This window comes from Rattus rattus, chromosome 5, assembly GCF_011064425.1.
Source record: "Rattus rattus isolate New Zealand chromosome 5, Rrattus_CSIRO_v1, whole genome shotgun sequence".
NCBI classification, from domain to species: domain Eukaryota; kingdom Metazoa; phylum Chordata; class Mammalia; order Rodentia; family Muridae; genus Rattus; species Rattus rattus.
The window spans coordinates 106421761-106449450 of record NC_046158.1 but is presented as its reverse complement, the minus strand read 5'-3'; the positions used below and the strand labels follow the sequence as shown (position 1 = coordinate 106449450).

The following is a 27690-nucleotide window of genomic DNA, read 5'->3' as shown; positions in this document are numbered from 1 at the left end:
CTGGTATTAGAAAATGTGGGCATAGAAGAAGCTAGGCAAGGCAAAAAAAAACCCAAAAAAAAAAAAAAAACAAACAAAAAAAAAAAAAAAAAAAAAAAACGGGTGAAGCCCTTGGTCCTTAGAGGCAGCTGAACACACAGCACCCCCTGGGTCCACCAAACGATAGCCTTCTGACAACCAGCCACAACTTCCAGTCTTCGAATCGTGGATTTTGTGCAGCATCCCCAGAAGCAGTAGGTTCAGAGCCTTCTGGATCCAAGATGCCTACCGTGTAGCCTGGGCATATCGTCACACACTGTGAGTCTGTGTGCTAGGGTAATGGCAGACGAAACAGCGCTAGATATTATGAAATATTATCCAAGCCAAGTGTCTACTGCAATGCTGGGTGATAATGCCGGCTCTCCTCACCAAGGCCAAGGCTTGGGACAGCCATGAAACCATCCACCCAGCAGGGGCCTTCGACCTTCACACCATGCATCAAAACCCGTAGCTGTGGGCAACTGTTGATAAAATAAATCCTTGGGTTAAGGGCCCACTCAACGTAGCACCCTAATTTCAGGCCTGCAAAAAGCTTCTCTATCCTCGTGAGCATGATGACCTCCCAGCTTCCTTGAGATCCTAAGGTGGAAATTGAAAGGTGCAGAGCCCTACTGGTGGGTGAAGTGCTTCAGGGAACAAGTGCCTGGGGCTATGCCTGAGATGACTGCTAAGACTGAAGTTGGGAGACTGGGGGTGGTCTTTTGGGAGCATTGATCACAAGTGCCTACCTAAAGCTTTACAGGACAGCACCAGTCTGGGTTTGATGCTGAACACTGCTCAGTGTGGACTCAGACAGCTGCCTTTCCCTTCTATAAAGCCACCATTAAACTGGAAGCTACCTTACTTGAAACCTTGAAACAAAATTGTACACGCTATTGTTTGTTGGCAGTTTCTGCCTCACAAATATTTTCCTGAACATGCCCCTCTCCCCACAGAGAGAGAGAGAGAGAGAGAGAGAGAGAGAGAGAGAGAGAGAGAGAGAGGTGACCTCTTCCTGATTCATGCTATGCTATGCAACAATTCTAACCTCTCAGTTCCTACCTTGGAGAGAGATACCATAGACCACCATATAGTCTAACGAAAGGCCCAGACCCACCTTCGACAATCTTCTAGAGAGACTTGAGTGTTCTGCAGTGGATTATTGACTAGAGCTCATCGTCTATATCTTTCTCGAACCCTAACTATGGCCCTGGATTTTTATAACTATGAGCCATCTGCAAGTAGCCTAGTGCAGCCTGGAAGAGCTTGATGGACGTGAATAGGACCTATCCACACAGCCAGGGAGTTTTGTATTCAAATGGGCCATTCTAATGCTTCCTTTGTAGCTCAGTTCAGACAAAGCTGAGTCCCCCCTGTTCCTTACTTCCAATCCTTGGGCTAATACTTGGGGCCCTCTGTATTGGGGAAGATGACAGGTCGGACAGAACACGGTCAGGAAGGTGAGCATCAAGCAAAGGGCTCCAGGTGAGATGAGAGGGTCACCAAGATGGGGCAAATTTCCTTGACATTGGCCAAGATGACCACCTGATCCTCCCTCAGGACTTAGAGCCTCCCCCCTTTATCGTGTAGGGGCTGGGACTGCTGAACCTTCCTGAGTGAGCCATACTTTCCCCTTAAGCCATTGGCTCAAATGTGAAGGACTTAGCAACCAAGGCTTGAAATAAGCAAAACCAAAGACTCTCAAAGCCAGGTAAACACACTGTATAGTCAACAGCACCCTTGTGGGGTTTTATAGTTAGTATGCACTCCCTTAGAAACTGCTAACCAACTTCAACTGGATTTGCTAGTTGGTCATCTTGTATCTGTGGCCACTTTGCTTGGGCGTGTCTCCACCAACTCCCTCCTTAGGAGGAAGAGGCACTCTCGGGATCCAGCAGGGCTAACAAGTTGTAAGTTGTCCAGGGTGAGGGAATAGGGGAAGGGGCCCTGAGGATCTCACAGTCCATCTTGTCTAGAGGTCTTGACCTGGGGACCTGGAGATTTGGCAGAGGCACTCGCAGGTTTCCAAAGCTGAAGATCTGGAGAGGCTCGAAGTAGAACAGAGGCTCTTCCTATTTCAAACCTCTGGTCCTTTCCCGTGAGCAGTTGCTCTGAACAGCCAAGGCATGGGCATCGTGTCTTGCTTTTGAAAAATATGTCCAGACATATACTTCTTGTAGGAAATGGAGTAAGACTGTGCAGAGAGGAAGTGGGAGGGACCCTATACACACAAGAGGGAGACCCTAAACAGTAGACCAGCTGGGGTAGGTGGGGGTCAAGTTCAGAATCTGAGCTGGAGGTTAAGAAAGACAATTCCCCCCTCAACTAGGGGGAGTTTAGCCTTAGGGTATGTTTTTTTTTTTTAAAGTATTGGTGTGATAAAAATGGAAGTTACTGGAGTGTGATACTTGTTTAAAAATAAAGGCAAAAATAAAACGTTAAAGTTGTGGTACATGAGTAGTAAAACCCCACAAACAACTTGGCAGTCAAAAAAGTCAAAGGACACGGAATGGAAGAGGTCCGCCCCATCTCCAGAAATGAGAGAATCCCCTGCATTATCTCCCTTGCAAACACCCCCTGTCACCACCACCACAGAGGCCGCCGCCTCCGCCAGACAGCCTCCCAGATTCATTCCCCTAAGAACCACTTCCTTCCCTCCTGCTGGTACATAGTTCCCATGACAAGTCTCAAGTCTTGCAGTTGCCTCTAGAACTTCCAGATTGCAGCTGAGATCAGAATTATAAATGTGCCCTCCCGGCGCCTGGGTGTGAAGGCTGCTCACCGACGCACCCAGTGGATGACTGGAGACACAACTGGAATTAAAGGGAATGGGTGCCAAAGTGTGGAGGTCTCAGATAGATTATTGATGAATAGTGAAGTGATCACCTGAGTGGCGCTCAACACTGGGAAGTGCCGTGCAAGAGCCGCTCCATCCACTGCCCTCAGGCAGGTGGCACCCAGGGGTGGGACAGGAGAGTACAGACTCCCAACTCAGCCCTGTAAATCCCCAGAAAGCAATCCGTTGGGTTTTAGGGCTGTGCCAGAGGTGATTCAGCTGTGTCCCCTGGGGCAGTAGACCCGGGCGGGGACGGGTGGCCAGAGCTCCGCCCTCTTCTGACCCAGCCTTTTCACCTCTTAATCTGCGCGGGAGGGCGCCGCGGCCACTGGGCTCTCGAGCAAGCGAGAGGTCAGTGCGGAGCCGGAGGCGAGCTTGTCCAGTTCCAACGCCAGCTCGCAGGCATGGCCCCGGCAGCAGCTTCGGGTGGCAGCACCCTGCCCAGTGGCTTCTCCGTCTTCGTCACCTTCCCTGACTTGCTCTTCATCTTTGAGTTTGTGAGTGATAGAGCGCCCTGCTCTGGGAAAGGGATGGGGTGGGTTGAGTGGTTCCCTCTGGAGCTCTGCACCGCTGTCCCCAGTCACACCAGCAGCATGGAAGGAATCAAGTCGGGGAAAGTTTCTCCATCTCTTGGTGGTCTGTTCCTTTCTAAATTAGCGGACCGATTTCCCAACCAGGTGCAGAAAAACCTCTTCCTAGAGTTTTGCTCCTATCTGAGCACAGCTTCCTTTCAAGGTGCCCTGCATTTCCCACCGAGAGTCCTTCTGAGTAAACAAACCCAGCTAAAGAACCCTTCCATGCTGCCGACAGAGATTTGGAGACCAAGAGAAGCCAGAGACTTCAGAGTTTCTGGAAAGGGAATGCCTCTGTGCCAAATTTGAAACGCAGCAGTGGCTGTCGTCTGCTGAGGAGAGGGAGGAGTTGGGGGAAATAGGTGAATTCCGTTGCCTGCCTTGGCTGACCTTGGGCTGACTCCGCACCTGGGCTGGGTTCTACTAGCCTTACACTCTAGAACCGACCCGCTAGCTTCCAGAAACTTTCCTATTGTGAGCTTGTAAATGTCGCAAGGCAAGGAAGGCTTCAGACTGCTAGTCCCCAGGGACCTCTAGCACTCACCCAGACAAGAGGGTTTTTGTTTATTCTGTGGGTATGGAAACAACATTTCCTGGGCTCCCACCAGAAGCCTTTGTGTGGATCGTTGGCTTAGAGAAAAAACTGTAGGTGATTTTAACAACGTATCCCGGCTTCTAACCAGAGGGTTAGGAAGGGAGTATGTGGACGCCAAAGACAGTGGACTCCGTCATCAAGGCTGTCACTGAAATTGAAATGAATGTTGAGTTGAACCCAAGCATGGATGTTTCTGAAGTGATTTCACACCCAAGTATAATGAAGGCCAAGGCTATGGCCGTAACATTTATAAGAAACCCTGCACACCACCAAGCCAAGCCCTACAACTTGAAATTGGAGTACCCAGGCCCAGAGCTGGCTTGGACTTACTCAAGGTCATCCAGGTCTTTAGCAAACTTTCCAGTCTCCTGGGTTCCCTCTATGTTCAGGATCACCAAGCAAACCCTGGAACAGTGCCAACTTAATGTATTTGACACAGGCATCAGGCCCATATGATAAAGCACCTACTGGGTGCTGGAGGGGTGTCTTGTCTTTAACATCTCTTAGCCTATGTTTGCCCATTATTGGATTTCTAAAAGTGAGTAAATGGTATCCAGGACCTGGGAATAAGTAATGGGTGAATTTTCCAAAGAGGATCTTACAGAGGCCTGATCAAAAGAGCACAATTCAGCCTGCTGTATGATGGGACAGGGAGGTTTTTAAGGAAAAAAAATCTTTGTCTCTAGTAACTGCTGTTGGCTCTTTGAAGACCATACCAAGTTGTGAGAAAAAGTGGCAGTTGCAAAGACTTTGGTTGTAGACAGAGAGACAGACAGACAGACAGACAGACACACACACACACGAGGGGACCCTCTGGTGATGGCAGGTCCACAGCCTCCAAGGGCCCTCTCCCTCTTCCATTTTTTAGTTATTATGACAGAAAGATTAGTTCTGAGGATAGGAACAGGGCCAGCCAGGCAGGACAATCAAATCTACAGAGAGGATAGGAGGACCCCACCATCCTTGTGAAGAGAGTTGCCTGGTGTGGAAAATCTCAGTACTACTTGTTTAGTGAAAATGCCTCCCACTAGTGTGCTGTCCACTCCTGTATGTGGTAGCAGGAGTCTCTAGGGTCCCCTCCTAACCAGAATCCATCCTTTCGTGTTTTAAAAAATGTATCTCTTCTACCTCAGCCATCATGCTTATGTCTACCCACCTCCCACATCTGTCACATTCTCCAGAGACCTGCGATGTCTCACTTGCCATCTCTGACTCTTTCCTTCTGGGTTGATTAGGGCTGGCTTTCTGCCTGGGAGAGGAGGGAAAAGGCAGACTCAGTCCGGCAAGTGGTCCTCATAGACCGTGCATGTGAAACAATATGCACTTTGACAGAAAGCTGGAAAGTTAAAAGCCAGGAAGGGGCACTCTCTACATCAGGGGTGTTTTCTTGGGATAGAGTATTATAACTCAACACCCACATCACAACTATACTGTGGGCAAATGGCTTGAACAGACCTTTCTTCAAGGAAGAAACACAAATGGGCGGTACATGAGATGATGCTCAGCTGAGGTAGTCATCTATGAAAGGAGATCAAAGCCTCACCGAGGCGTCACCTCCCACCCATTAGATGGACTATTAGTTTTAAAACAGATCCAGGAGCAAAGGCATTAAAATAATCCCCCCCACCTCGATGGAACCTAACAGACATGCTAGAAATACAATCATCACCCCACCTACGCCTTCCCCAAGAGGTGAGCTGTCATCAAGAATGGCTAGAAGTTCATGACAAAACTTCCTGGAGAAGAGTGTGCTAGGGGCCTGGTGTGATGGTTCATAGCCGTAATCTCAGTCAGGAGCCGTGAGTTTGAGGCCAGCCTGGGCTGCATAGTCATACACTGACTTTTTACAAAAGGGATAGTAGAAACTCCCAAAGTGGCGGTTTATACACCCCTGCACACCTCAGAAGTATGGGAAAGGAGGCAGGGTCAGCCCCTGGTGACAACTGGTACTCCTTAGGTACGTATTTAGGGGTGGAGGCAGGTGAGGGAGCCATCCGGAATTGGTTTGCAGTACTGACTCCTACACTGAGCTGGACCTGTTAATTATTAAGATGATGGCTTCTCTGAGTCTCAGAATAAAGAGGAACTTTCTATTGTCTGAAAGTGACTGGACAGGTCCTAGTTTTTCACCAGGCTGAGGACGAGCCAGCCCCACACAGACTGGGTCGTAAGACGATGGAGCAGTTTCCTGAGTGCTTCAAGCAGCCAGCCCACCAGAGCACAAGAGATACAGAATCCCAGACCCTGCACTTTCAGGTCTGGGTGGAAACGGAGAAAGAGAGGGAGCCACTTGCCTAAGTTGGGACAACTGTTTTCTTACACCAAAGGGGTTCGGGAACAGGTAATTCTACCCACTTGGCAGCTTCCTCTCACTCATCAGGGAATGTAGGGACAGCTCAGAGTCCCTTCGGAGCTGGTGGTTACAACACCACTACATAAAAATATTCTCCATGGGTACTTAGTCACTACATTCAATAACAATAAACCCTACACTGTCCACTGACTCAGTGGGTGTGGCCATATGTAATCTGGGCCACCTCTTAAGACCTTTTTAAAGAGTGGATAGAAGAATGGATATCTGAGAGGCACAATTGAAGTTCCCAGGTGTCCTGAGGTTCTCACAGCTCCATGGCCTGGGTGCTCTCTATTCGAGGAGAAATTTCCCTGGTGTCCCTAGGGAGTGGGGCAGAAAGATGTGCTAAGGCTCCTCTAGGCTATATGGCTATATGGCGTTGTGTGTCCTGTGTTGCTGGGTCATCTCTGAGCTCTTCAGAGGGGAGCGCTGCCAAATTCTGCCTCAGCATTCTCTTCTCCTCAAAAGGCAGAGTTATAGAGGTCTGGGGAGAGGAGTTCTTGGCTTTCTGAAGTGACTTTTCCAGTTTTTCAAGGGTCAGTGGCCTGCTTTGATCAGGAGTTGGTAACTCGGAGCCGGGCAGGGTCACAGTGCTGCACCACATTGCTCATGCCTAGAAGCAGAGGCGCCTTCCCTACCTGAGAGCCTCCTGCAGGTGCAGGGAAAGGGCACCCACAAAATGAAATGCTGAAAGGGGAGAGAAAGGTCAGCTCTCAGCTGGGAGTCCCTGCATGGGTGTGCAGGGCAGGTAAAGAGACCCTGGAGCTGCTCACCTGAGAATGACTGCACTTTGCTTTGACACCAAGACCCATCATTGAGAGAAAGGGCTGGAATGGACACTGGACCAGGAGGTACCAGTCCTGAGCTAGAGGGAGCCAGAGGTTGACTCATGATAAATTAAATACTTTTTGGTAGGAGACCTGTTAAGATCTCCCAGCACAGCCAGTCTCAGTCTCCCCCCTGAAAACTCACATTGTCTGTCCCTAGATCTGGCATGGCTTGAGACCAGCAGTCCCAGAGGAAGGTCTGCTTCCTCCAGTAGCTGTCTCTTCTGGAGTCACTGAGTATGAAGCCAGTGGTAAAGGCACCCTCATCCTTGAAGCAAAGCACCATGGGAGAGTGTGACTGACCCCTTCCCATGGGCTTAGATTAATCCCAAGAGTAAGGAACAGACAGCAGATCCCAATTGGTCCTGATTGGTCCCATAATGCTTGGGTCCTTCTCTATGAAGGTGGGAGGCTTAGTTTCCCGAGAGCACCTGGCTGGGCCTCAGCAGTGGCATTTCCCAGGGTTATTGATTCACTCCTGGCCTCACAGCCCCAGGCTCTGTGCGATTAATGCTTCACATGTTGGTAGTTTTCTGCTCTCGTCTGGGCAAAACAACCCCAGTGTGGATCACAGGAACACATCAAGGTCCCTGAGCCTGCAAAATGGCAGGAAAGCCTCGTTATAACTTGTGACAGGTTTTGATACATGGGCAGAGGACAAAACCCGTGGGACCCAGTCAAGAGGAGGGCAGGAAGCAGGACGGGTCCCTCTGAAACTCTTGGCTCAACTTCCAAGGAGGCCCCTGAAGGCCAAAGGAACAGGTTTCAGAGAATGGGCACCTCACAGAAGAGCCAAAGATGACATCCTCCAGTAGGGCGGAGCACAGAAGAGGACATGCTGCCCCTGGGTGTTGTCCCTTCCTTTGTTATTTGGGTAGTAAACACAAACTTTCTTATTTTTCTCCTGGGAGGGAATAGAGTTTATTGGCATCCACTGTCTCATGGCAGGAGGTGCAGACATGAGTTGCCTCCCAAACCTTCTCCTTTGCCATTGGCTTCCTGTCACGAGCCTACGAGGACCAAGGGACTAATCTCCTCTCCCTCGGTTCTAACAGTCCCACCGCCATGCCTAAAGCCAATCCCAGCTACAGGGTTGATTTCATGGTACACTTAGTGAGACTCCATGAGTAAATGTGACATTCATTTCTGATGCTGTGATAAAACACCCTAATGAAAAGCAATTTAGGGAAGAAATGAGTTTACAAAATCCCAGTTACATGTCATCACCGTGGGAAAGTCAAAGCAGGAACTTCAAATTATATCCACAGTAAAGAGCAGAGAAAAATGGTTACACACATACTCACTTGTTTGCCTGCTTGGGCTCAGGCTTAATTCAGGACCCCCTGCCTAGGGAATTGTGCTGCTCACAGTTGGCTAGGTCTTCTCCCATCCCTTAACTTAATTAAGACAACCCCCACAGACATGTCCACAGACCGATCCAATTCCCCTTGACACTTTCCTCCCAGGTGATTCTAGGTTGTGTCAAGCTGACAAAGCTAACTGTCACAGCTTCATTAGGAAATGTCAATGCAGTGTGAGGGCCACAGTGTCTACTGTCACAAATGGAGATGGCCATGACATCACCAGATGGTAAAATCTTACAGAACTACTCATGTGTGTTTCTGTCATTGACCACAATGCCATGACGAATTACAGAATGTATACACATAACTCTTAAAATAACATGATATAGTTACAACTCAATAGCTATTAGATACAGCTATTATTAATTAGCTAATAACTCAACCCCTGCTCATGGGTCAACTGGTTATCTCGTGCCCACAGAGGATAGGCACGGAGAGGTCTAGCCAACCCACACCATTTTCTCTGTCTGTTTCAAGACCTGGCAGGGTAGGATGAATCTTGAGGACAGGTGGGCTGTGAAGGACACCTTTGTATCTCCCAGTCCATGTGTCCTGCACAGATGCTTTCTGTGGGGCCTTCCCTGCTGTTCTTTTTCCCCCCACAGGGATTCAACAACCAAGTTAGCAACTCCCTCCAGCCAGCTTGCTGCTGTAGCTAAGGAAAAGCGGGTGTGGTGGTAACCCTGTCCTGCCTTTTGTCCTGGAGGCTGGGTGCTATCATAGCTGCTCTTGGCGCCACTCAGCCAGCCTTTGCCAGGATGGGTGGAGAAAGCTTCTTTGGGGACTCTAAGCATGACACAGATTGCTGTGTCACCCTACAGGCATAGGGACTGATTGTTAGTGGGAATGGAATTGACCTCTCCCAAGTGCGTGACAGTGTCCAGAGGGTCTGGAAGGGCACAGGTACAGGGAGGAGTGCACGGAAGTGTGCTGTCATGTTCCTAATCTTCTGTCCTGTCCTGCAGAAGTGTGGTAACAAGTCAGGCATACTAAGACTAGGAAGCCTGGTAGGAACCCACCCAGCTCTAGGGTTTTAGGACTTCTAAAACCAGCCACATAGCTCAGTGGGGTGGGGGGGTGTATGAAAATGTTTCCCTTCAGCCTCACGTGTCTCGATGCACCCATAAGCTGCCCTAATAGCACCCTTTCCTGGTGCTCGACTCGTGTTCTGCAGGCCTCTGTGATTTGTCTTGAGACCATGGCTGAAGACTGGGCACTCCACAAGACTTGTTGAAAGTAGGATTTGTTCTCAGCAAAGCTGATAGGAAACTCTCACCTGACTAGCATTTGCAGATCACAAGAGGGCCCTGACTTTAAAGGCAGATAAAAGGAGAAACTGGCAGTGGCCACCAAGTCCCAAGAATGCTCCCAGGCCCCCATGTCCCCAGGCCCCCAGGAACCGTGCTGGGACTCAGATGGGTGTTTTCGGATACACGCTTGTTTGTGTGCTCACCGACTTACTAACCTACTTGATGATGGCTGTTATACCTTTTGTTTTCTTGTGTTGAAGCCGCTCCTTTCTGGTCTAGTGTTTCCATGGATTTTGTCTTTTACAGGTGGCTTGTCTGGTATTTTTTACAGAAACTCTGATTCTGTTTATCTTGTTGGGCACAGCCAGGGAGTGTAGGTGTGGTACAAAATTTTCCATCCAAATGAGACCATGTGTGTGGAATTCACCTACATTGGCCAGTCAGAGGGAGACTTTAGTCATTCCGGGACTGGCAGCTTACCCCTGACTGTGAGGAAGCTGTGACTTAAGTCAGCTGTATTTCCCTATGCAGGTGGGATGGGACAGAGGACTTAGCTAGTCCTATAGGGAGAAGGGACTGAAGACCAGAAAATGGCTTTATCCACTCTCCACCCATCCTGAAAATATCAACTGAGGTCCTGAATTCAGCCAAACAGAACAAAGGTTCCCTAAGCCCTGCTCTTCCCTTCAGATGAAGTAGGACTCTGTCACTCACTGTCTAACCTCCTCAGGAGGAATGGTGATGCCATGAATTCCCTTGGGGTAAAGGGCCGGGTAGTGAAGGGGTTATACAAATAAATAAATTAATAATAATAATAATAATAATAATAATAATAATGATAATAATAATAGTAATACTAAATAAAGAGTCACTGACATAGATGAACTAAGGTGGCCTTTCTCCTAACACACCCAGTGCTCACCCTGACAGACCCAGAAGTCAGACTCCCAATAAGCCAGGATTCCCAGACATGGAATTCTCTGATCCCCCTCTGTACCCTGCCCACAGGGGAGGGGTCAGTACTGGGCTGCAGTATAGATTACTGGCCTCTGCCTGTCCTAGATGAAGCCTTAGAAACTTCTTTCTGATTACATCATACCTTGACTAGTTGCCTGAGTCTGTCTGTACTGGAAAACCCAGAACTGTTCTCACAGGAGACAGGACCCCAAGATGGAGGCAGAGGTGTCATGCATGAGTGAGAGAGAGAGAGAGAGAGAGAGAGAGAGAGAGAGAGAGAGAGAGAGATATCAGTGTAGGGATCCAGATCAGGATCTTTTTCATACTAGGCAAGCACATCTCCTGGTGTGTTTCTTTGAATAAGGCCTGGCTCCCTGGGTGTGCCTGTCACAGTATTGACATGGTCACTCTTGTGCCTGTTCAGTGCATGAGCGAGCAACTGGGAGAGTGAAAGAAGGCTGCCCTCTGACTCATTAGGAGCTGAGTTTCTCCCAATATTCTCAGAATAAGAAAGGAGGTCTCAGGCTCCATCCAAACTTATTTTTTGAAGGCAAAGCCAAGGAACATTGGGAAAGCTGTGCTGTTTGGTGGTCAAGGGTATTGCCTGCTCTCTGTCTCTCTCTGTCTCTTTGTCTCTCTGTCTCTCTCTCTGTCTCTCTCTCTGTCTCTCTCTCTGTCTCTCTCTCTCTCTCTCTCTCTCTCTCTATATCTATATATATATATATATATATATATATATATATATATCATTCACCCAAGGCCTGACCACCCAAGTGCCACAGTGCCATCTCCCTCCTGGGCAGTAGTTCATCTTTAATCTGTCTTCCTACATAAGAACACATGCTATGCAAGTGTGTGTCCAGGTGTGTGCATGCATGCATACATACATACAAACACACATTCACACATGCATACACACATGAAGTCATGTGGACATACATAAGGCACAGATACACTTGTATACATGCACACACACACACACACACACACACACACACACACACACCCATGCACACACAGAACAAGAAGGTCCCCTGTTCTCTGGCTTACAGAATGGTTCTTTTAGCCATCCAGTCTTTTTTATAGGCACAGCTTGCTGGAACACACAGTGATTACCCAGTTCAAGTCACTACCTCAAATAAAATCCTGGTCTCTTAGGGTTGCTATTGATTTGATGAAACACCATGATCAAAAGCAACTCGTGGAAGAAAGGGTTTATTTGTCTTGTACCTCCCAAGTCACTGTTCACTGAGGGAAACCAAGGCAGGAATTCAAACAGGGTAGGAACCTGAAGGCAGGAGCTGATGTAGAGACCATCGGGAAATACTGCTTACTGGCTTGCTCCTCATAGCTTATAGCACCCAGGACCACCAGCCCAGGAGGTGTCCCCACATACAACGGGCTGGACCTTCCCTCATTGATCAATAACGTAAAAAATACCCTACAGGCTTCCCTGTCTACAGCCAGATCTGATGGAGATATTTCCTTAATTGGGGTTTCCTCCTGTCAGATGACTCTCTAGCTTGTGTCAAGTTGACATAAAACTCACCAGTACACTCAGTGTTGACATAACTCTTGGCTACTGAAAGCTTCAGCATGCACATGGCCAACAGAGAGTTGGGATTGCCGTTCCTGGTGGCCTCGGGACAGCATTCATGGGAATGGAGCCTGGCAGCCCTCCCAGAAGCCTGGGTGTGCCAACTGGCACTTCTCAGCTGATGAGGCTATCTTCCCTATTCCTCCCAGGGGATAAAGGGAAGGCTAGTGTTTGATGCACAGCCTGTGTTCTGTGACCATTTGCTTTACTTCCAAAAAGTCAACACACAAACTCCTGGTCACATCTACCTGTAAGGAAGTTGTTAGGAGCCTGATGCCTCACTCCAGGGGTTTGCATGTGGGTGCCATACTCTTTGGCTTCTGTCTTGGCATGTCCCCCTGGCAGACTTTCTGCTGTGGGGACTCTGACAACATATAGTAGTGCTCTCAGGAAACAGACAGAGAATTGGAACAAATCCTTGGCATTGACTTCAGCTACCCAATCCCTGAAGCGGACGCACTGGGATGAAGCCCTCTTTCAGCTCCGCTAGTAATAGAAACTCCAGATGAATCTCAAGAATGTCCTGGAGAATTCCTTTCTTCTTTTATGAGTGAGCTCATTGTAAGAAAGATGGCCCCATTATATTACATGGCCATTATATTCCCTTAGGCAGGCACATTTTATACAACTTTCAGTTTGGGGCACACCATGGTATTTTCTTTTCTGATGCTTATATAGTCACTTTTTTTTTTTGTGAGACAAGATCTAATATATCACAGACCTGCCTAAAACTGCTATGTAACTGAGGATGGCCTTGGGCTCCCGAGTCCCCTGCCTCCACCCCTGAAGGTTGGGATTATAGGTGTGTACCACCATGTGTGCTCATTCATGAGGTGCTGGGGAACGGAACCCAAGGCTTCACACATGCTAGGCAAACCCTCTATAATCTACACTGCATTCCCAGTTCTCGATGTGACTCCTAGCTCCAGTAATCCTAGACTATAACCCAGCAGGCATCCAGTCTGGTCTACACATCAAGACCCTGTCTCAAAACAAAACGAAATAACCATAGTTGCAAAATCAGTTAACTCTAGCCCCCAGCAAGTTAGCAAGTGACCAGTTATACACACCGACATCACAGGCCGTGAACTGCTATGTGGTCACAGGAGAGACTGCTTTACACACAACAGATCTCCACTGATGTCAACTCTCTTCATAGGTATCTTTGTCACCATTTCATACATAAAGGAACAACAGAAAAGCTAAGTAATTTCTCCGAGGGTACTGGGTGGCCCAGATGGTATGACAAAGCTATTTATACTTCAAACCCAGAACTCTAGCCTGAAGTCTGTACCCTTGCCCACTCTGGTCTGCTTCCCATAGGTGACTCACAAAACTGAGCAGGAGGCCAGGGAGTTGGCCCAAAGGCTAAAGTGCTTACCATTTAAGCCTAACCACTTTAGTTCAACCTCCAGAACCCATGGTAGAAAAAGAGAACCAACTCTTGAAAGTTTCCTCTGTTAAATGTGCACACACACATAAATAGTAATAAAGAAAATTAAAACAGTGGCAATCTTCTTGGGGCTCATATGAAAGCTCCCCCAGAAACTATCTTCTGAGGAAACTATTTTTCAAAAAGACCATTTGAGTAAATTATGGATAAGAACCTTTTAAAAAAAGATTTATTTATTTATTACATATAAGTACACTGCAACTATCTTCAGACACACCAGAAGAGGGCCATTACAGATGGTCGTGAGCCACCATGTGGTGGCTGGGAATTGAACTCAGGACCTCTGGAAGAGCAGTCGGTGCTCTTAACCGCTGAGCCGTCTCTCCAGCCCCCATAAGAACCATTTTTAAACCTAAACATTTTCATTGCATTCGAAGCATCCCTACACCTCTTCCTGGCACCCAATGCCAGGCAGTGTCCAGCCCAATATTCCTGCCCCAGGTCCAGCCCTCCACCCAGTCCGTAAGGCTGTGTCCTGGCACTTAGAGGATAACCAGCAACAAGCTGGTCTCATGCACAAAGCAAGACAGGGAGGGAAGCTTGAAGACAGAAAAACAAAGTTCCCTGTGATGGTTTTGCATCACAAGGCCAGACAGGACCAACAGTGGAGTTCCCTTTGGCTCTGCTGGAAACCAGGATTGGAGACGGTGACTGCTGTCCTTTTATTTTGTCAGGAACATGCAGAATGTCGCCAGAAGCCCCGTGTTATGAAAACATGCTCCAGCCTTTGGCAAGGGGCCTGCTCCTCTGTTTCTTGTCCCACAGGTCTGCCTCTTTCCAGTTTATTCTGACTCCGGGCCTGGGCCTGAACGCTGCTGTTTGGTTTTTAAAGGTGGCCTAGATAATTTGATACCTAGTCAGGGATTAGGACCCTAGAGCATCAATCCAGGTTCTACTCCCACTTTCCAGCTTGGAGCACCGGGCCCAGTCAGTCAATCCGTGTAGCTCCCAGGACAGCGGCTTGGAGAACTTCATTTGAGGTGACTGTTGGCAGCTACCCTGCTGTCTCTGGTATGATGGAATAGAAGTGGGGGTGGGGGAGCCAGGCTTTTTCATGAACAGACCCCAGAGTCCTACCCCCACCTGGTCATATGATATTTGCTTTTAAACAATTGCATCTGGGGGTTTGGAGCCTGTGAGCTGAAAGACACCTAGAGATTTCATTACAGAAGGAAATGGTTTTGAACCCTCACCTATCCCCGTGCACTTGACAAATATTTGGCCAGTGGGGTCCTGAAGCGAGGCCCGAGAGGACTGCTCACTGCCCAGGAATACCTTATCTCCCGGGCGTGGGTGCCTTGCTTGCTCTCTCTGTTTGCCCTCTGGACAACCTGAAGGTGGAGTGGGGTGCAAACAGGCTTGGGCCCCCATGATTCATGGTAAATACCAGCTCTCCATGGCTCACTCTTCCTCCAGCCCAGCTTCTGCTACCTATTGCTCTCCCGTCACCCTCTCACGTCACCCTCTGGAGCCCTGAGACCTGCTCCAACGTCCTCTTCTGTGATATAGTCTCTGCCCTCCTACTGGAGAAGCATACCCTGGGCCCATGTCCACCTTAACCAGCTAAATCTGGCACTAAGGCACCACGAAAGCCATTCTCCAGGCCACCTCACCTGCCCAGGGCCAGCTACTCAACTTCACTTAGGCCGGGGGGAAAATAGTCTAAACTATGTCCAGTTCAGATGCAGCTTTTTCCCCCAAATATTTTATTGTAAGTCTGGGGACAGGGTCTCCTAGTCGGTAGTTCAGATTGGCCTCTAATTCATAAGTGTTCCTCAGCTTCCTGGAGTTTCAGGTACCCACCACCATGCTTGGGTTTTCCAAACACTTCTAAAATCTGCATTTGGTTAAATCCACGGATGTGGAAACCTTCATGCCCCGCGGTTGCTGCAGCTGTCAACAGGAAGCTTCCGTACTGGAACTGACAGGAGCAAAGGGCGGCTTTCCAAATAAGAAGTGAAGCCACATTTTCTAAACGCTGTCTGGGAATGCACTCTCTCCTCAGCTCTGCTCCCCTCATCCTGTTGCCTTCTCAGTGGGGCTGTGAGCCTTCTTAGCCCCCTGCCCCATATTCCCTCCGATGCTACCTAGACACCTTCGCAGACTCTTCCCCACTCCCACCCCTGCTGCTCCATCCCGGGTTCCCTATTAAGCCACCCACCTATTAAGCCAGGCAGTAGCGGGCATAGGAAAGACCCATACAAGAGGGCCAAAGCCAGGGCTGGCAATGATGTCTTCAGAGTTACAGGCCCCAGCTCTGAGGTGTAGCACAAACAGGAAACTGATGGAAGAATGTCCCTAAGTGTTCAGTAAATCCGGATGTGTTTGGTAAGTTCCCAGATGCACGCCATCATCACGGCCAGCTCATCCTAGGAGCCAGTGGCTCTGCGGCTTTCTGACACCTCATAAGGGACTGGTGGGAATTGGGATAATAGAGTTGCTTTCCAGGGATTCCCTCTTGAAGAGAAGTATTCACCTTGGAGTCATTATGCTCAATATTTGATAAAAAGGCTACTGATGGTAGAGTTTTGAGTTTATGAAAGTTATCTAAAGTTGCCATGGCGATGGTTAGTTTCTATGTATGAATCTATTAAACACCATTGAAGTGTAGATCTTCTGTGCGTGAATTGTACCATGCGTGAGTTGCATCTCGTTAACAATGTTATAAAGAGAGCTGGACATGATGGCTCAGGGCTGTAATCCCACCTCCCAGGGGTGGAGACAGGATGATTGACATGAGCTAGGGACCAACTGAAGTTATATGGTTCCAGGCTAGCCTGGGCTCTAGTGAAAGAACTATCTCAAAAACTGAACGGAGAGAAAGGAAGAAGGCAGACAGAGAGAACTTTCTCCCAGTACCTCACTGTGAAACCTACTGCTGTTTATACTGTTCAAAAGGTAGAGGGGTACCTAACTTTCAAAAGTGCCACTTTGCCAGGTGGCATGCTCAGAGGCAGGTCCTGAGGACTGTCAGGGGCTGGAGGCTGGACTTAAGTACAAGATGGGTTTTGTTCTCTGGAAAGTGTGGACAACAAGGGTTCTGACGGAACTCCAAGAATCCTTCTCCCTCTCTGTCTCTCTCTCTGTCTCTCTCTGTTTCTCTCTCTGTCTCTCTCTCCATATGTATGTATGTATGTATGTATGTATGTATGTATGTATGTATGTATGTATGTATGTATGTTGTATATGTCTGTCTCTCTGTCTGTCTCTGTCTTTCTGTGTGTATGTGTGTTCATTCACGTGAGAGAAAGAGGGAGAGGCAGAGGGAGGGGAAACCAGAGCACAGTCTCTAGCAGAGTTAAGAAAGCCCTGACTCAAGCACCCAGTCAGGTATCGGCCAGAAACTTAGAACCAGCTCAGTGCTGGCATCTAGGAAGACTTTGGCAAATCCTGTGTCATTTCACTCTGGCTTGATTGCTGCCCCGCCTTGAACTTCCACTCTCAATTCCTCTGTGTGTTCCCATAGCGAAGAACAGAGTTGAAAGGGGTGATATAAGGGACATAAAATACTAGTCATACTTCTGCAGACCGGGAGCTCAAAGCCATTTCCAAGTCTGACATTTTCAGGTGCCCATGCGCACTGACTTAACATGCATTTTACATTGTTTGTCCCAAAAGCAGTGATACAGGCACAGTAAACAAGACATAGTCACCTCCCAGTCCACCTTCTCTGTGCTCTGAGGGAGTTCTGCGTGTCTCGATCCACTCAGCCCTTTGGCAACAGTTGGGGTAGTGGATTGGACTGAAAGAGACTTCTTTTCTTCTGTGGCACTCAGTGTCCTTCAAGGTCAAGCCTATGACCACCCATAAGCACTTCTGGCCCACAGGATGCCACACAGATTCTATATAGTAATGCTCCCATACACACGGGCACCCTGAGCCGCTCCTGTGATGGTCTTGTTCATGAGTCACTACAGTTTAGTCCAGCCATTTAACAAGCACAGTTGGGAGGATGGTTATATGGAAGATGGTTGGCTGGGAGATGGGGTCCGTGGGTTCTCCTGCCCCACCCCAAAGAACCAGCTTCTGTGATCAAGGCAGACTTCACTCCCAAAACTACCTGATCAGACAAAGCCCCTTTGCGCTCCTGCCAGATACAGGATTCCCTTGAAGCATGCAGACAGGTAGCTTGACTTAGATTGGCCTTGGATGGCTATAAGGTGGCCAGACCAAGGGCACATAGGAGAGAAATATCCCACACTAAAGGACTGGATGGACAGACCCGGCTGACCATTGCTTTTCTCCATACCATACTCTAATGCCTTGTAAAAGCAGGAGCCCTTCTACCTGCAGCACAAGGCTGGGAGTGCTGCCTGCTCTCGGCCCAGATGCTCAAAAAGAAGTGCCCTGCTCTACCACAGTGCTCTCCAGACTTTTTACTGAAGAGCCATCTCCACGGGATCCTGCCCAGTCCTCATCTACATGGGACAGAGAGATGAGGCTTGGGCTGAAGAGGGTCAGAGAGAGGTGGGGACAATCCCAGGGAAGCTCATGTGGCTAAGCCATAACGCTGGCTTCTGGAAGCTCTTTTGCTCCCTTCTGAGAATGGGAACTCTCCAGCCCTGGGGACATCAACGGTGATATCTTTTGGCTATCCCCTGAGGTGTGCTCCTCTCAAACACAAGGCCAACCTGTGAGCTCTCCACATCAATTTCAACACTAACAGTCAGAGAACTTCCTACATTTGAGCTTCTAAGACTCTGAGTCTGAGGAAAAAATGCCAGTAGTGTAGTATAGCTAATAAGTTCATCCATTAATAACCTAAAGAAATGTCTCTTAATTGCTACAATTTTTTCTGTTGCTGGGGACTGAACCCGGAGTCTTGGCAGTGGCTAGACAAGTGACTTCTATCATCAGCTACATGTCCAGCCTTTGATATTTTGATAGAGGGGCTCACTATGTAGCTTAGGCTGGCCTAGAACTCATTGTTTAGCCTAGGCTGGCCCTGAACTTGCCTCTACCTCTCTAGCACTGGCATTGGAGACCTGCACTGTCAACCCCAGTTGGCTGCTCACTGTTTTATAATATAAGGAATATTTTAATAACAAGGCAGCTGAGAAGAGCAGACACTCGGAAGGCAGGGTAGGCATTCATGCTGATACCAAATACTGTAAGTTCTGGCAATGCTTTCCCATTCCTCCCTTATACCATTTGACAAATGTGTCCATTCCCCGCCCACTGTTCCTCACCCATCACACTGTTGCTAGAGTTACCCGAGTTAATGTTTAATGGGGCTTTTAATACAATGCCCAGTGTGATACAGTGTTTATTAAATAAAATAAATGAAAATCCTACTTAAGAAATGAAACAAAGTAGCCAGCAGGCAATGGCAAAGGGCGAGAGTGGAGTTCTAGCTTCTAGCATTGGGGGATAAAAGAGACGTTTCTGCTGAGCTGAGGCTCATGCCCACCTTCTTTGTATGCTTTCTGTGGATCTGCAACCCCAGAGTCCATGAACTCCTGCTGTGGCTGGGAGTTATGGTTTGAGCCCCTGTGCTTTGCCCTGTTCCAATAAATACTCTCTCTCTCTATCTCCTCCCTGCAGATCTTTGGAGGCCTGGTGTGGATCCTGATCGCCTCCTCCCTGGTACCCATGCCCCTGGTCCAGGGCTGGGTGATGTTTGTGTCTGTGTTCTGCTTCCTGGCCACCACTTCCCTGATGGTCATGTACATAATTGGTACTCATGGTGGGGAGACTTCCTGGATCACACTGGTGAGTGCTGCCCAGGGAACTTGTGTATGGAGAGGGGGGTGGTGCTGGAACCGCATCACAGCATCATCACCGGAAGACGACTTTTCCAACCCTGAATTGAGGCTTCCCTGGAAACATTTCCAGCACAATCCAAAGCTGAGTTGGCCTGGCCTTGGTTCAGATTCTCCATAGCAGTAAGGGCTCCCCGCATTGAGGAGGTCAGAGTAGAGAGACAGGAGCTGTATACTTGCTGCCGAATCTCATGAGGGCTCTGCTTCCTTGTCTACTCTGGCCTTTCCAAGCAGGGCTAGCACCTCAACCCACATGCACCTGACAGCTCCCAGGTACTCACACCATCCAGGAGGGCTGTTGTCCTGGGGAACAGAGTCCTGAAGGCTGGGCCTAAGTTGATGGCTTCCTAGTGGCCAGACCATGCCTTCTGCCTGGCTTGGTGGCGTCTACCGTCTAAGCACGCTTTCCAGAAGACTTGGGCGCCAAAATGGCCTGTGTTCTTTCCTTTGTAGTAAGTTCTGCTTTGAGGTCCTGGAGACAGGCCTCAAATAAATACAAGGGGATTTGCTTATTATTAACCGAGGAGGGTCAGGCCACTTGACTCTCCATGGCTTTTCTACTTGAACTTTTGAAATCACTTCCAAATTATAGCCACACAGAACATTGTCGTAGTTCCTTTTTGCTTTGAAATATACCAGGAGCCAAAAGAAATAAATAAGACCAACACAACAAAATGAAAGCAGTGGAAATGGCCCAGACTTCTCTCCCTGGACAAAGAGCCTGCATCCAAGCCAGGACTGTAGCATGGGCAGTTGTCTTGGGGCCCAGAACCAGTTTTTATTTCTACCTGTAATCCTGAATTTGTTCTGTTTCTTGTTGCTATGGGAAAGTACCTGATAAAGAACAGTTTACACAAGGGTTCGTGTGACTCATGGTTTATGGGTATCGTCCATCATGGTGGGCAAGGGTTAGCTGCAGGAAAGGTGAGGCGCTACTCTCATCTGCCAGCAATCAGAAAGCAGAAGGATGAATGTTTGTGTTCAGCTAGCTTTCTCTTCCTTGTTCAGTCTGGGACCCCAACCCATGGGATGGTGCCATTCATATTCAGGGTGAGTCATCCGTCCTCAGTTAAGCCTCTGTGGAAACACCCTCAAAAACACACCCAGAGGTGTCTCTCAGAGAAGTTTCTAACCCTGTCAAGTTAATAATGAAGAGCAATCAGCACACGCTCTAACTCTCCCTCTGTAATAACCTCAGAGAAAACAGCATCCTCTTTCACTAAAGGGCTCCCTGTGGGATCTACCCAGGGAAAGGAAACTCAGCAAACAGCCCCCAAACCTCGATTAAGCTGGTAGACTTAGGGGGTATGGGTATGAGTCAAAGGCAGTGGTCAGAAACAAAGATGGGAGCAGGTAATTCGAGGTTGGGGTGTTTCTTCCTTCTCATCTCTGACACAACCCTTTTCCTCCACAGGATGCAGCCTACCACTGTGTGGCCGCCCTGTTTTACCTCAGTGCCTCAGTCCTGGAAGCCCTGGCCACCATCACAATGTTCGATGGCTTTACCTACAGGCATTACCATGAGAACATCGCTGCAGTGGTAAGTTCACTGCGGCCTGCCCTGCAGCACACGGAGCAAGCCGTTCTCACAGCCTGCTGTAGAGAGGAGATATAAAGTCCCTTGGTTGTCTTCTCAGGGATGCATGGCCCAAGGTTCAGTAGACACAGGCTGTGCATGGGTGGACATCTGAGGGGTGACAACCACTAAGTACCCAACAAGTGTTCTTATCTGACCCTCACTAGCAATCCTGTGAGATATTGTCACACCCACGTCACAGATGGAGAGGCAGCCTGAATTTGTTTCCACAATAGGCAAGTGTTAAAGCCAGGGTCTTGACCACCTACCCAGGCTTTTAGTATCAGTTTCGAGCAGTGAGTTTGGCCACTTGGACCTCATATCCTCCTTGAGTATTGTCCACAGAGAAATTCAGTCAAGACAAGGGACACTGAGGAAAGGATGAGTTTTCTTTTCTTTTTTTTTTTTTAATGGGTTTTCTTTCTAATGGACTAGATCCAAAGGACAAGGAGCAAGAGGCTGTGTTATTTCAGAAAGATGTTTTTCTGAGTGGTAGGTACCCTTGGAGCAAAACCTTGATGCACTTAACTCAGAATCATGAATATAAAACTTATTTCTAACTATGGGTGACATATGAAAAATGAGGATCAAAAGTTAGAAACGGTGCTTCTCCAGCTTCTAGAAATTGAGCTGTGCATCAGGCCAATCCCAAAGGGGAATGAGCTGACCGATCCCAAGACGCCTGCACCTGTGTCATTTGCTCAAAGTGTGGAACAGAGGTTGGGTGCAGTCCACAGGGATGGGTGTCGGGCGGTGTGCTTCTTCCTGGTGATCTAGAGGGAAAGTCTGGGGAGAAAGTTCCTCAACGCATCATCCTTATGGGACACTGTGCAACCCTGAAGAAGCTGCATGTCCCCTTGAGCAACTTACATGAACCTGGCCACCTTGAGGATCTTGTTCCTGTCCTCTTCAGTTGTCCTATGCCAACACTGCCCAACATGGAGCTTCTAGACAACAGCACAGATCCATCCTCTCTGCCGCCGTCTATAAAGACAGTTTCATCTGCCATCGGACAAGCACCTTAGACCTCCCCCTCCCTAACTCAGAAGACTTCTGAGTTCACAGGAATCCAAGCATTTGACAACAATTCCCCCAAACGTCTTCAGGACAACAGTGTGATGTAGATTAGACGTGGTTTGGGTCAGTACATGATAGAAACATGTAGGAAGATGGAATTAAAATCCCTTCCCACTGAACAGATTGAACTCTACCTGGCTCTATTGCAGCCCAACTTTCCTCTCTGACTTTTTATCAAAAAGCACCCTTCACCCAGACAAGTGCACAGGTTCAAGCAGATGTACTGATGAATTTTCAGAAGATGAATGCTCCTATAATTAAGAAATAAGACACTTGGGGCTGGAGAGATGGCTCGGCAGTTGAGAAAGGATACTGCTCTCCCAGAGTTCCATTCCCAGCATGGACATCCAGTGGGTCACAACTGCCTATAACCCCAGGTCCAGAGGACCCAGCATCCTCTTTGGGTTTCCATGGGCACTGCACTCACATGCACATACCCCCCCTCAGAAACACAGATATTTTTACTTTCAACAATTTGTTTTTTAAAGAACTAGGACATAGGCCTTGAGGTGTATGTATGTCAGTGATAGAGCATTTGTCTGGAATGTTCAAGGCCTTGGATTCAACCCCCAGAATTACTACTACTACTACAACTATGACTACTACTACTCATACACACACACACGGGGAGAGAGAGAGAGAGAGAGAGAGAGAGAGAGAGAGAGAGAGAGAGAGAGAGAGAGCCAATTCAGTTTTGCCTATCTCTTGAGGTGGAATTATGCAAGGCTCATTCTTTTATGCTTGGCCTCTCTCTGTCTCTGTTTCTCTCTGTCTGTCTGTCTGTCTGTCTATCTGTCTGTCTAACTGTCTGTCTCTCAACCTTATGCTTGTGAGAGTCATCGGTGTGGTTGGATGGAGATGGAGATTGTATTTTACGGTGCTGTATAGTACTCCATTGTAGACCTTTCACATTATTTACTTATCTACTCCAGAGCTGATTCTATCCCCACATCTTCTTTTGGGGCTTGGAGAGACATGCGCATGCCCAGCCAGTCAGGTGTGCTAGAATCAAAAAGCAGAGGTTCTCATTTGTCAGGGGCACTGGGCTAGAACCAATAAAGTGGCACTCGGACCAGGTTCAAAGTAGAGCTACCTCAATTCACAGTCTTCTCCGGATTGATCCATGGGAAATTGACACCTGATCTTGGAGCCTCCCGTACATCAGTCGGCCTGCCTCATGCTCCCCTCTCTGGTCCTAATTGGGATCTGTTTCTGAAGCTCAGATTTTTTTCACCCTGACCTTTGGTGGCAGTGAGTGGAGCTTCTTTGCCAGAGAACCCTCTGGAGTTGACGGAAGTTGACAAAGGAGGTTTCTCACCGTGGTGGGCAATTATGGCAGAAGATCACAGGAAAGGGCTTCTGAAAGTCAAAATGCCTCAGCGCATCCTGGACTCTGAATATCCCTGGTGTGCTGGGGGATATCTGAATCTCATTTGCAAACTAAATCTTTATTTGCTGTCCCTTCTGGAACTCTTGGGGTGCTTCTGCCAAGGGTTCTCCTTGGGCCTGGAAGTTCCACCTGAGGGAGAGAGGTGATTTGGTAAGTTAGGAGTTCCTCAGTTCTCAGAAACTGGTCACTAGCTAACTCAGGCTGCACATCGCCTCTGGCAGTGTGGGTGGAGCATTCACCCATGCTTGTGCACTGTGGGTGCTGTTTGTGAGCATTTCCAAGACTCACAGAAGCGTGGCCACCCTAAATGTGCCTGAACTGGAAACTCTTGACCCCTTGCCCAAGGAAGGTCACAAAAACAGGTGCGAATATTGGATTTGGGAGTAGTCAAGCCTTTGGGGAGGTCAGCCACCCGGAGCAGGGTGACGGAGACACACAGAGCCCAGGTGAACCCAGCAAGTGACAGGTGATGGACTGAGCTGTCTCTACAGCATCTCTGTGCACCACTTCCTATTGGTAGAAGCTAGGTGTCCCCCTGCTTCTCTCTGCTTCCCACCAAGCCTGGTTACCTCACTTGTGCTTGGGAAATGGAGAAGCTGAGATAAGAGGAGGGTTTGAGAGATGGAAAGATGTCTCAGTGGTTAAGAGAGCTCGTTGTATAAGCCTAAGGACCGTAGTTCCCGTAACAAGCCGAACATCCTTCAAATGCTGTAAAACCCTAGCAGTCAGTGGGCAGAGACAGGGGGACCACTAGCACTCAGTGGCTCTCAGTGGGCTGTGAACTGTAAGCTCCAGGTTCACAGACAGACCCTGCCTCAAAGGTTCTCCTTATAGAGGAGAACATCTGATGCCCTCCTCCAGCCTGCACATGCCACACACGCACGCACACTCATACATGCACACTCGTGCACACGCGTACACTCACAATGCACACATGCATGCACACACACTCACACATGCACACATGCATGCACACACACTCACACATGCACACATGCATGCACATACACACACACTAGTGCAAATCATGTACAAACAGCACAGGGAACTTTACCAGAAGCAGTAAACCCAGCCATGCATATCATAGCCTAGTTTCTAGGACCATAGCTGGGAAATACTGGTCTTGGTCTTACTGGTGTGCGAAGGAAAGTTTTCTGGAGTCACTGACACCCAATTTTGATGCTTCTATTGGAGGGGACTTTGATGTCCCTAGTCAGGTCAGATGACCCTAGTGTGACACGGAAGATAGTTTGCAAACCAGAACCATGACAGCAGGACAGCAAGCTTAGACTACCTGGGAATCTGGGTGGTCCACACACCCTGAGTCTGTCCTCTAGGGCCATGTGACAGTGATAGACAGGCCTCATAGCCCCATGTACACACACACACACACACACACACACACACACACACTCACACTAATGACTTTCTCTCTGGTTCCAGGTGTTTGCCTATGTGGCTACTCTGCTGTACGTGATCCATGCTGTGTTTTCCTTAATCAGATGGAAGTCTTCATAGGACAGCAGATTGGGAGCTGAAACCCAGATGCAATTAACTGGTCAGCCCGTCTTCCCCATTAACTTCCTGGAACAGACTGAATGGTGGAGAAAAGAAAACAAGCCAAAAGAAAACAAAACAGACACAAAAACAAAAGGAAGCCATGTTCGAGTCTCTTGGGTGTTTCGTTTACCTTCTGTTAGGGTTTAGGGCTTGCTGAATTTAACTTCCAGCCAAGGGAGGAAAGAGTTGTCTTGGCGGGGGCCCTTTCTGCCCTTGACCAGGACAGTGGGTGGGAGCTTGGAACCTTGATCTGAAGAAATGACAATTTCCCCTTGACCCTTGGAGCAGGTCCTAACAATTGCCTTTCGGAATTTTCCACAAGCTCTTTGGAGCACTCATTCCCTGGCATATCTTAGATTTTGTGGATAGTCTAGGTGTCACAGGCACTGAAATTCACCCAACAGAGGTCTCCAGATGTTCATGGTGGAAGATGAACCCCTTTGAAATACTTCATTAAATACCTTTATGTCTCATGCTTCGGGTGGGGAACTGGGATGTTTTTCATTCTCAGGAATCGGGGACTGACACCTTTCTACTCAACTTTCTTCCTGCCGAGTCCTTTGATGTAACCTGAACCTCAAGGGACAATTCAGATGTGTGTGCTGGGCCAGTCTTTCCCACAATAACTCACTGAGGATGCCACCCTCACAACAGTGTCCACCAGGATAGTGTCTCCCTTGTAGGTGCATCCCAGGGAGCTCAAGGCACAACAGTTTGCTAAATTAGAATCTTTTCAAGCTCTGAGAAAACTAGGTGTGGGCATTCCTTCTCTTCTTAGGGCTGATCTAAAATGCTCTAGTCTGGGTGTCTGCAGTCTCTGTGGTCTGTGTTTGGGCATGTTCTCAGACCATTTCTTTCGGGGAGAAGAGGGACCTGACTCCAGAGCAAAGGGAGAGACAATGGCTATTTCTGGCTGCCACATTCCAGATGAGGGACATCTGACCTGAAAGAAGAAAGTATAATTAGGAAGGACATGGAGAGCCTGCAAAGTCAGACATCTGCTAGGAGATCTCACCTGGACCCCACAGTTTAAAGGAGTGACAAACTAGAGTTGGAACCCCAGATGCAGGGACGTCCTGCCAGCCACCAGGACTGCAGGATTCTAGCCTCGGTCAGCTTCCACTGATGTTTTATTCTCCAACAAAGTGGGAGATTGAGACCTACAACCAAATTAGATTTGGGGAGTTTTCTACCTTGGTTCTGAGGATGGAACCCAGGGGGTACACATGCTGGGTAAGCACTCTTCTCCTGGATCCCATCTTCAGCCCCAAATTGAGTCCCAGTGGCACATCCAGGAGGACTTTGGTTATCCCAGCCATACTGGTACCCAAATCTGCCATTTGCCCCACTTAACACAGTCAAAATTTCATACTAAAACGCAAGCAAAAGATTAGGGGGATTTATTTTTAAAAATTAAAATATAAACTAAGAGATTATATGAAGTTCATTATAATGGTTAACAAAATCTGTAACTGAACGCTGACTGGGGTTGTCTTATATTTTCAACAAAACTGAACCATAACATTACACTAACCAGCAGCTCAACATGAACGAGGGTTGTTTTTTTGATAAGAAGAAAAGAGAGATGAAGGAAGGAAGGAAGGAAGGAACAAAGGAAGGGTGACTAAGATGAATTTTCCAAGGGTTTCTCAATGTTTCAGATTTTTAATCATTAAAAGAAACTTTCATACAATCTTTGTCTCACTCTTTTGTTGTTGTTGTTGTTGTTTGTTGTTTGTTGTTACTGCAAATTCTTGTCACTAAAAACCCCAGATTAAAGACCCTGAGGATGGTCCTGACAACTCTCATCCACTCTGCCCTGGGTCTGTTAAACTTTGTGGTTTCTTTCTTTTTTTTTTTTTTTAACCTTTTATTTATTCCTCGGCACTCCCATACACCTACACACTGTATCTTGATCCTATCCATCCCCACCCCTCCTTCCCACTCCCAGCACATCCCCTGCCCCCCCTTCATGGCTGACCCCTTCATGGCCCTGCCCCCTTTGAACACATCCAGTCCAGTAGGTGCTGCCTGAAGGAATGTTGACAGATCTTATTGACTGGCTCCTGTGTCAGTCTTAACCATAGCTGCAGTAGTAAGTCCATGAGAACAAAGGCCATCCCACATTCAGAAGATGGCGCTCCTCCCAGTCCTCTGCCTCTTACAGCTTTCCCACCTTCTCTTCCGTTTCCCCAGACATGGGGTGGCAGGGAGAGGTGAGGTGGGGTGTTGACATGGATGTCCTATTTAGGGCTAAGCAGTCACCAGTCACTTATTCTCAGCCTTGACCAGTTAAGAGTTCCTGTGTTCACATGCTACCTACTTAGGAAGTTTACCATTTCGTTTCCCATTTGAATCAGAATGCCTCATTGGAACTCTAAAGGGGTGAGCATGGTTTTACCTCCCCCCAGATCCCCACCACCACCTGCCCTCCGCCCATTCTTCACTCCTCCCAGGGTCCAAGGTTTGCAGCCACGAGGGACTGCTGATAGTAGCCATACCT

General features: G+C 48.3%; 1 protein-coding gene across 1 annotated transcript; it reads left to right on the top strand.

Moving 5' to 3' along the window:
- Positions 1-3168: 3168 nt before the first annotated feature.
- On the top strand, positions 3169-26880 carry Mal (mal, T cell differentiation protein). Its single transcript, XM_032904169.1, has 4 exons — positions 3169-3351; positions 19367-19534; positions 20999-21124; positions 25071-26880. Exons 1-4 carry the CDS (start codon positions 3259-3261, stop codon positions 25143-25145), a joined length of 462 nt encoding a protein of 153 aa, XP_032760060.1. The 5' UTR covers positions 3169-3258; the 3' UTR covers positions 25146-26880.
- Positions 26881-27690: the final 810 nt, after the last annotated feature.

Coding starts and splice junctions, on each gene's coding strand:
- Mal (XM_032904169.1), top strand. CDS start 3,259: ATGGCCCCGGCAGCAGCTTCGGGTGGCAGCACCCTGCCCAGTGGCTTC. Junction 19,535..20,998: donor AGACTTCCTGGATCACACTG/GTGAGTGCTGCC, acceptor TTTCCTCCACAG/GATGCAGCCTACCACTGTGT. Junction 21,125..25,070: donor ATGAGAACATCGCTGCAGTG/GTAAGTTCACTG, acceptor CTCTGGTTCCAG/GTGTTTGCCTATGTGGCTAC.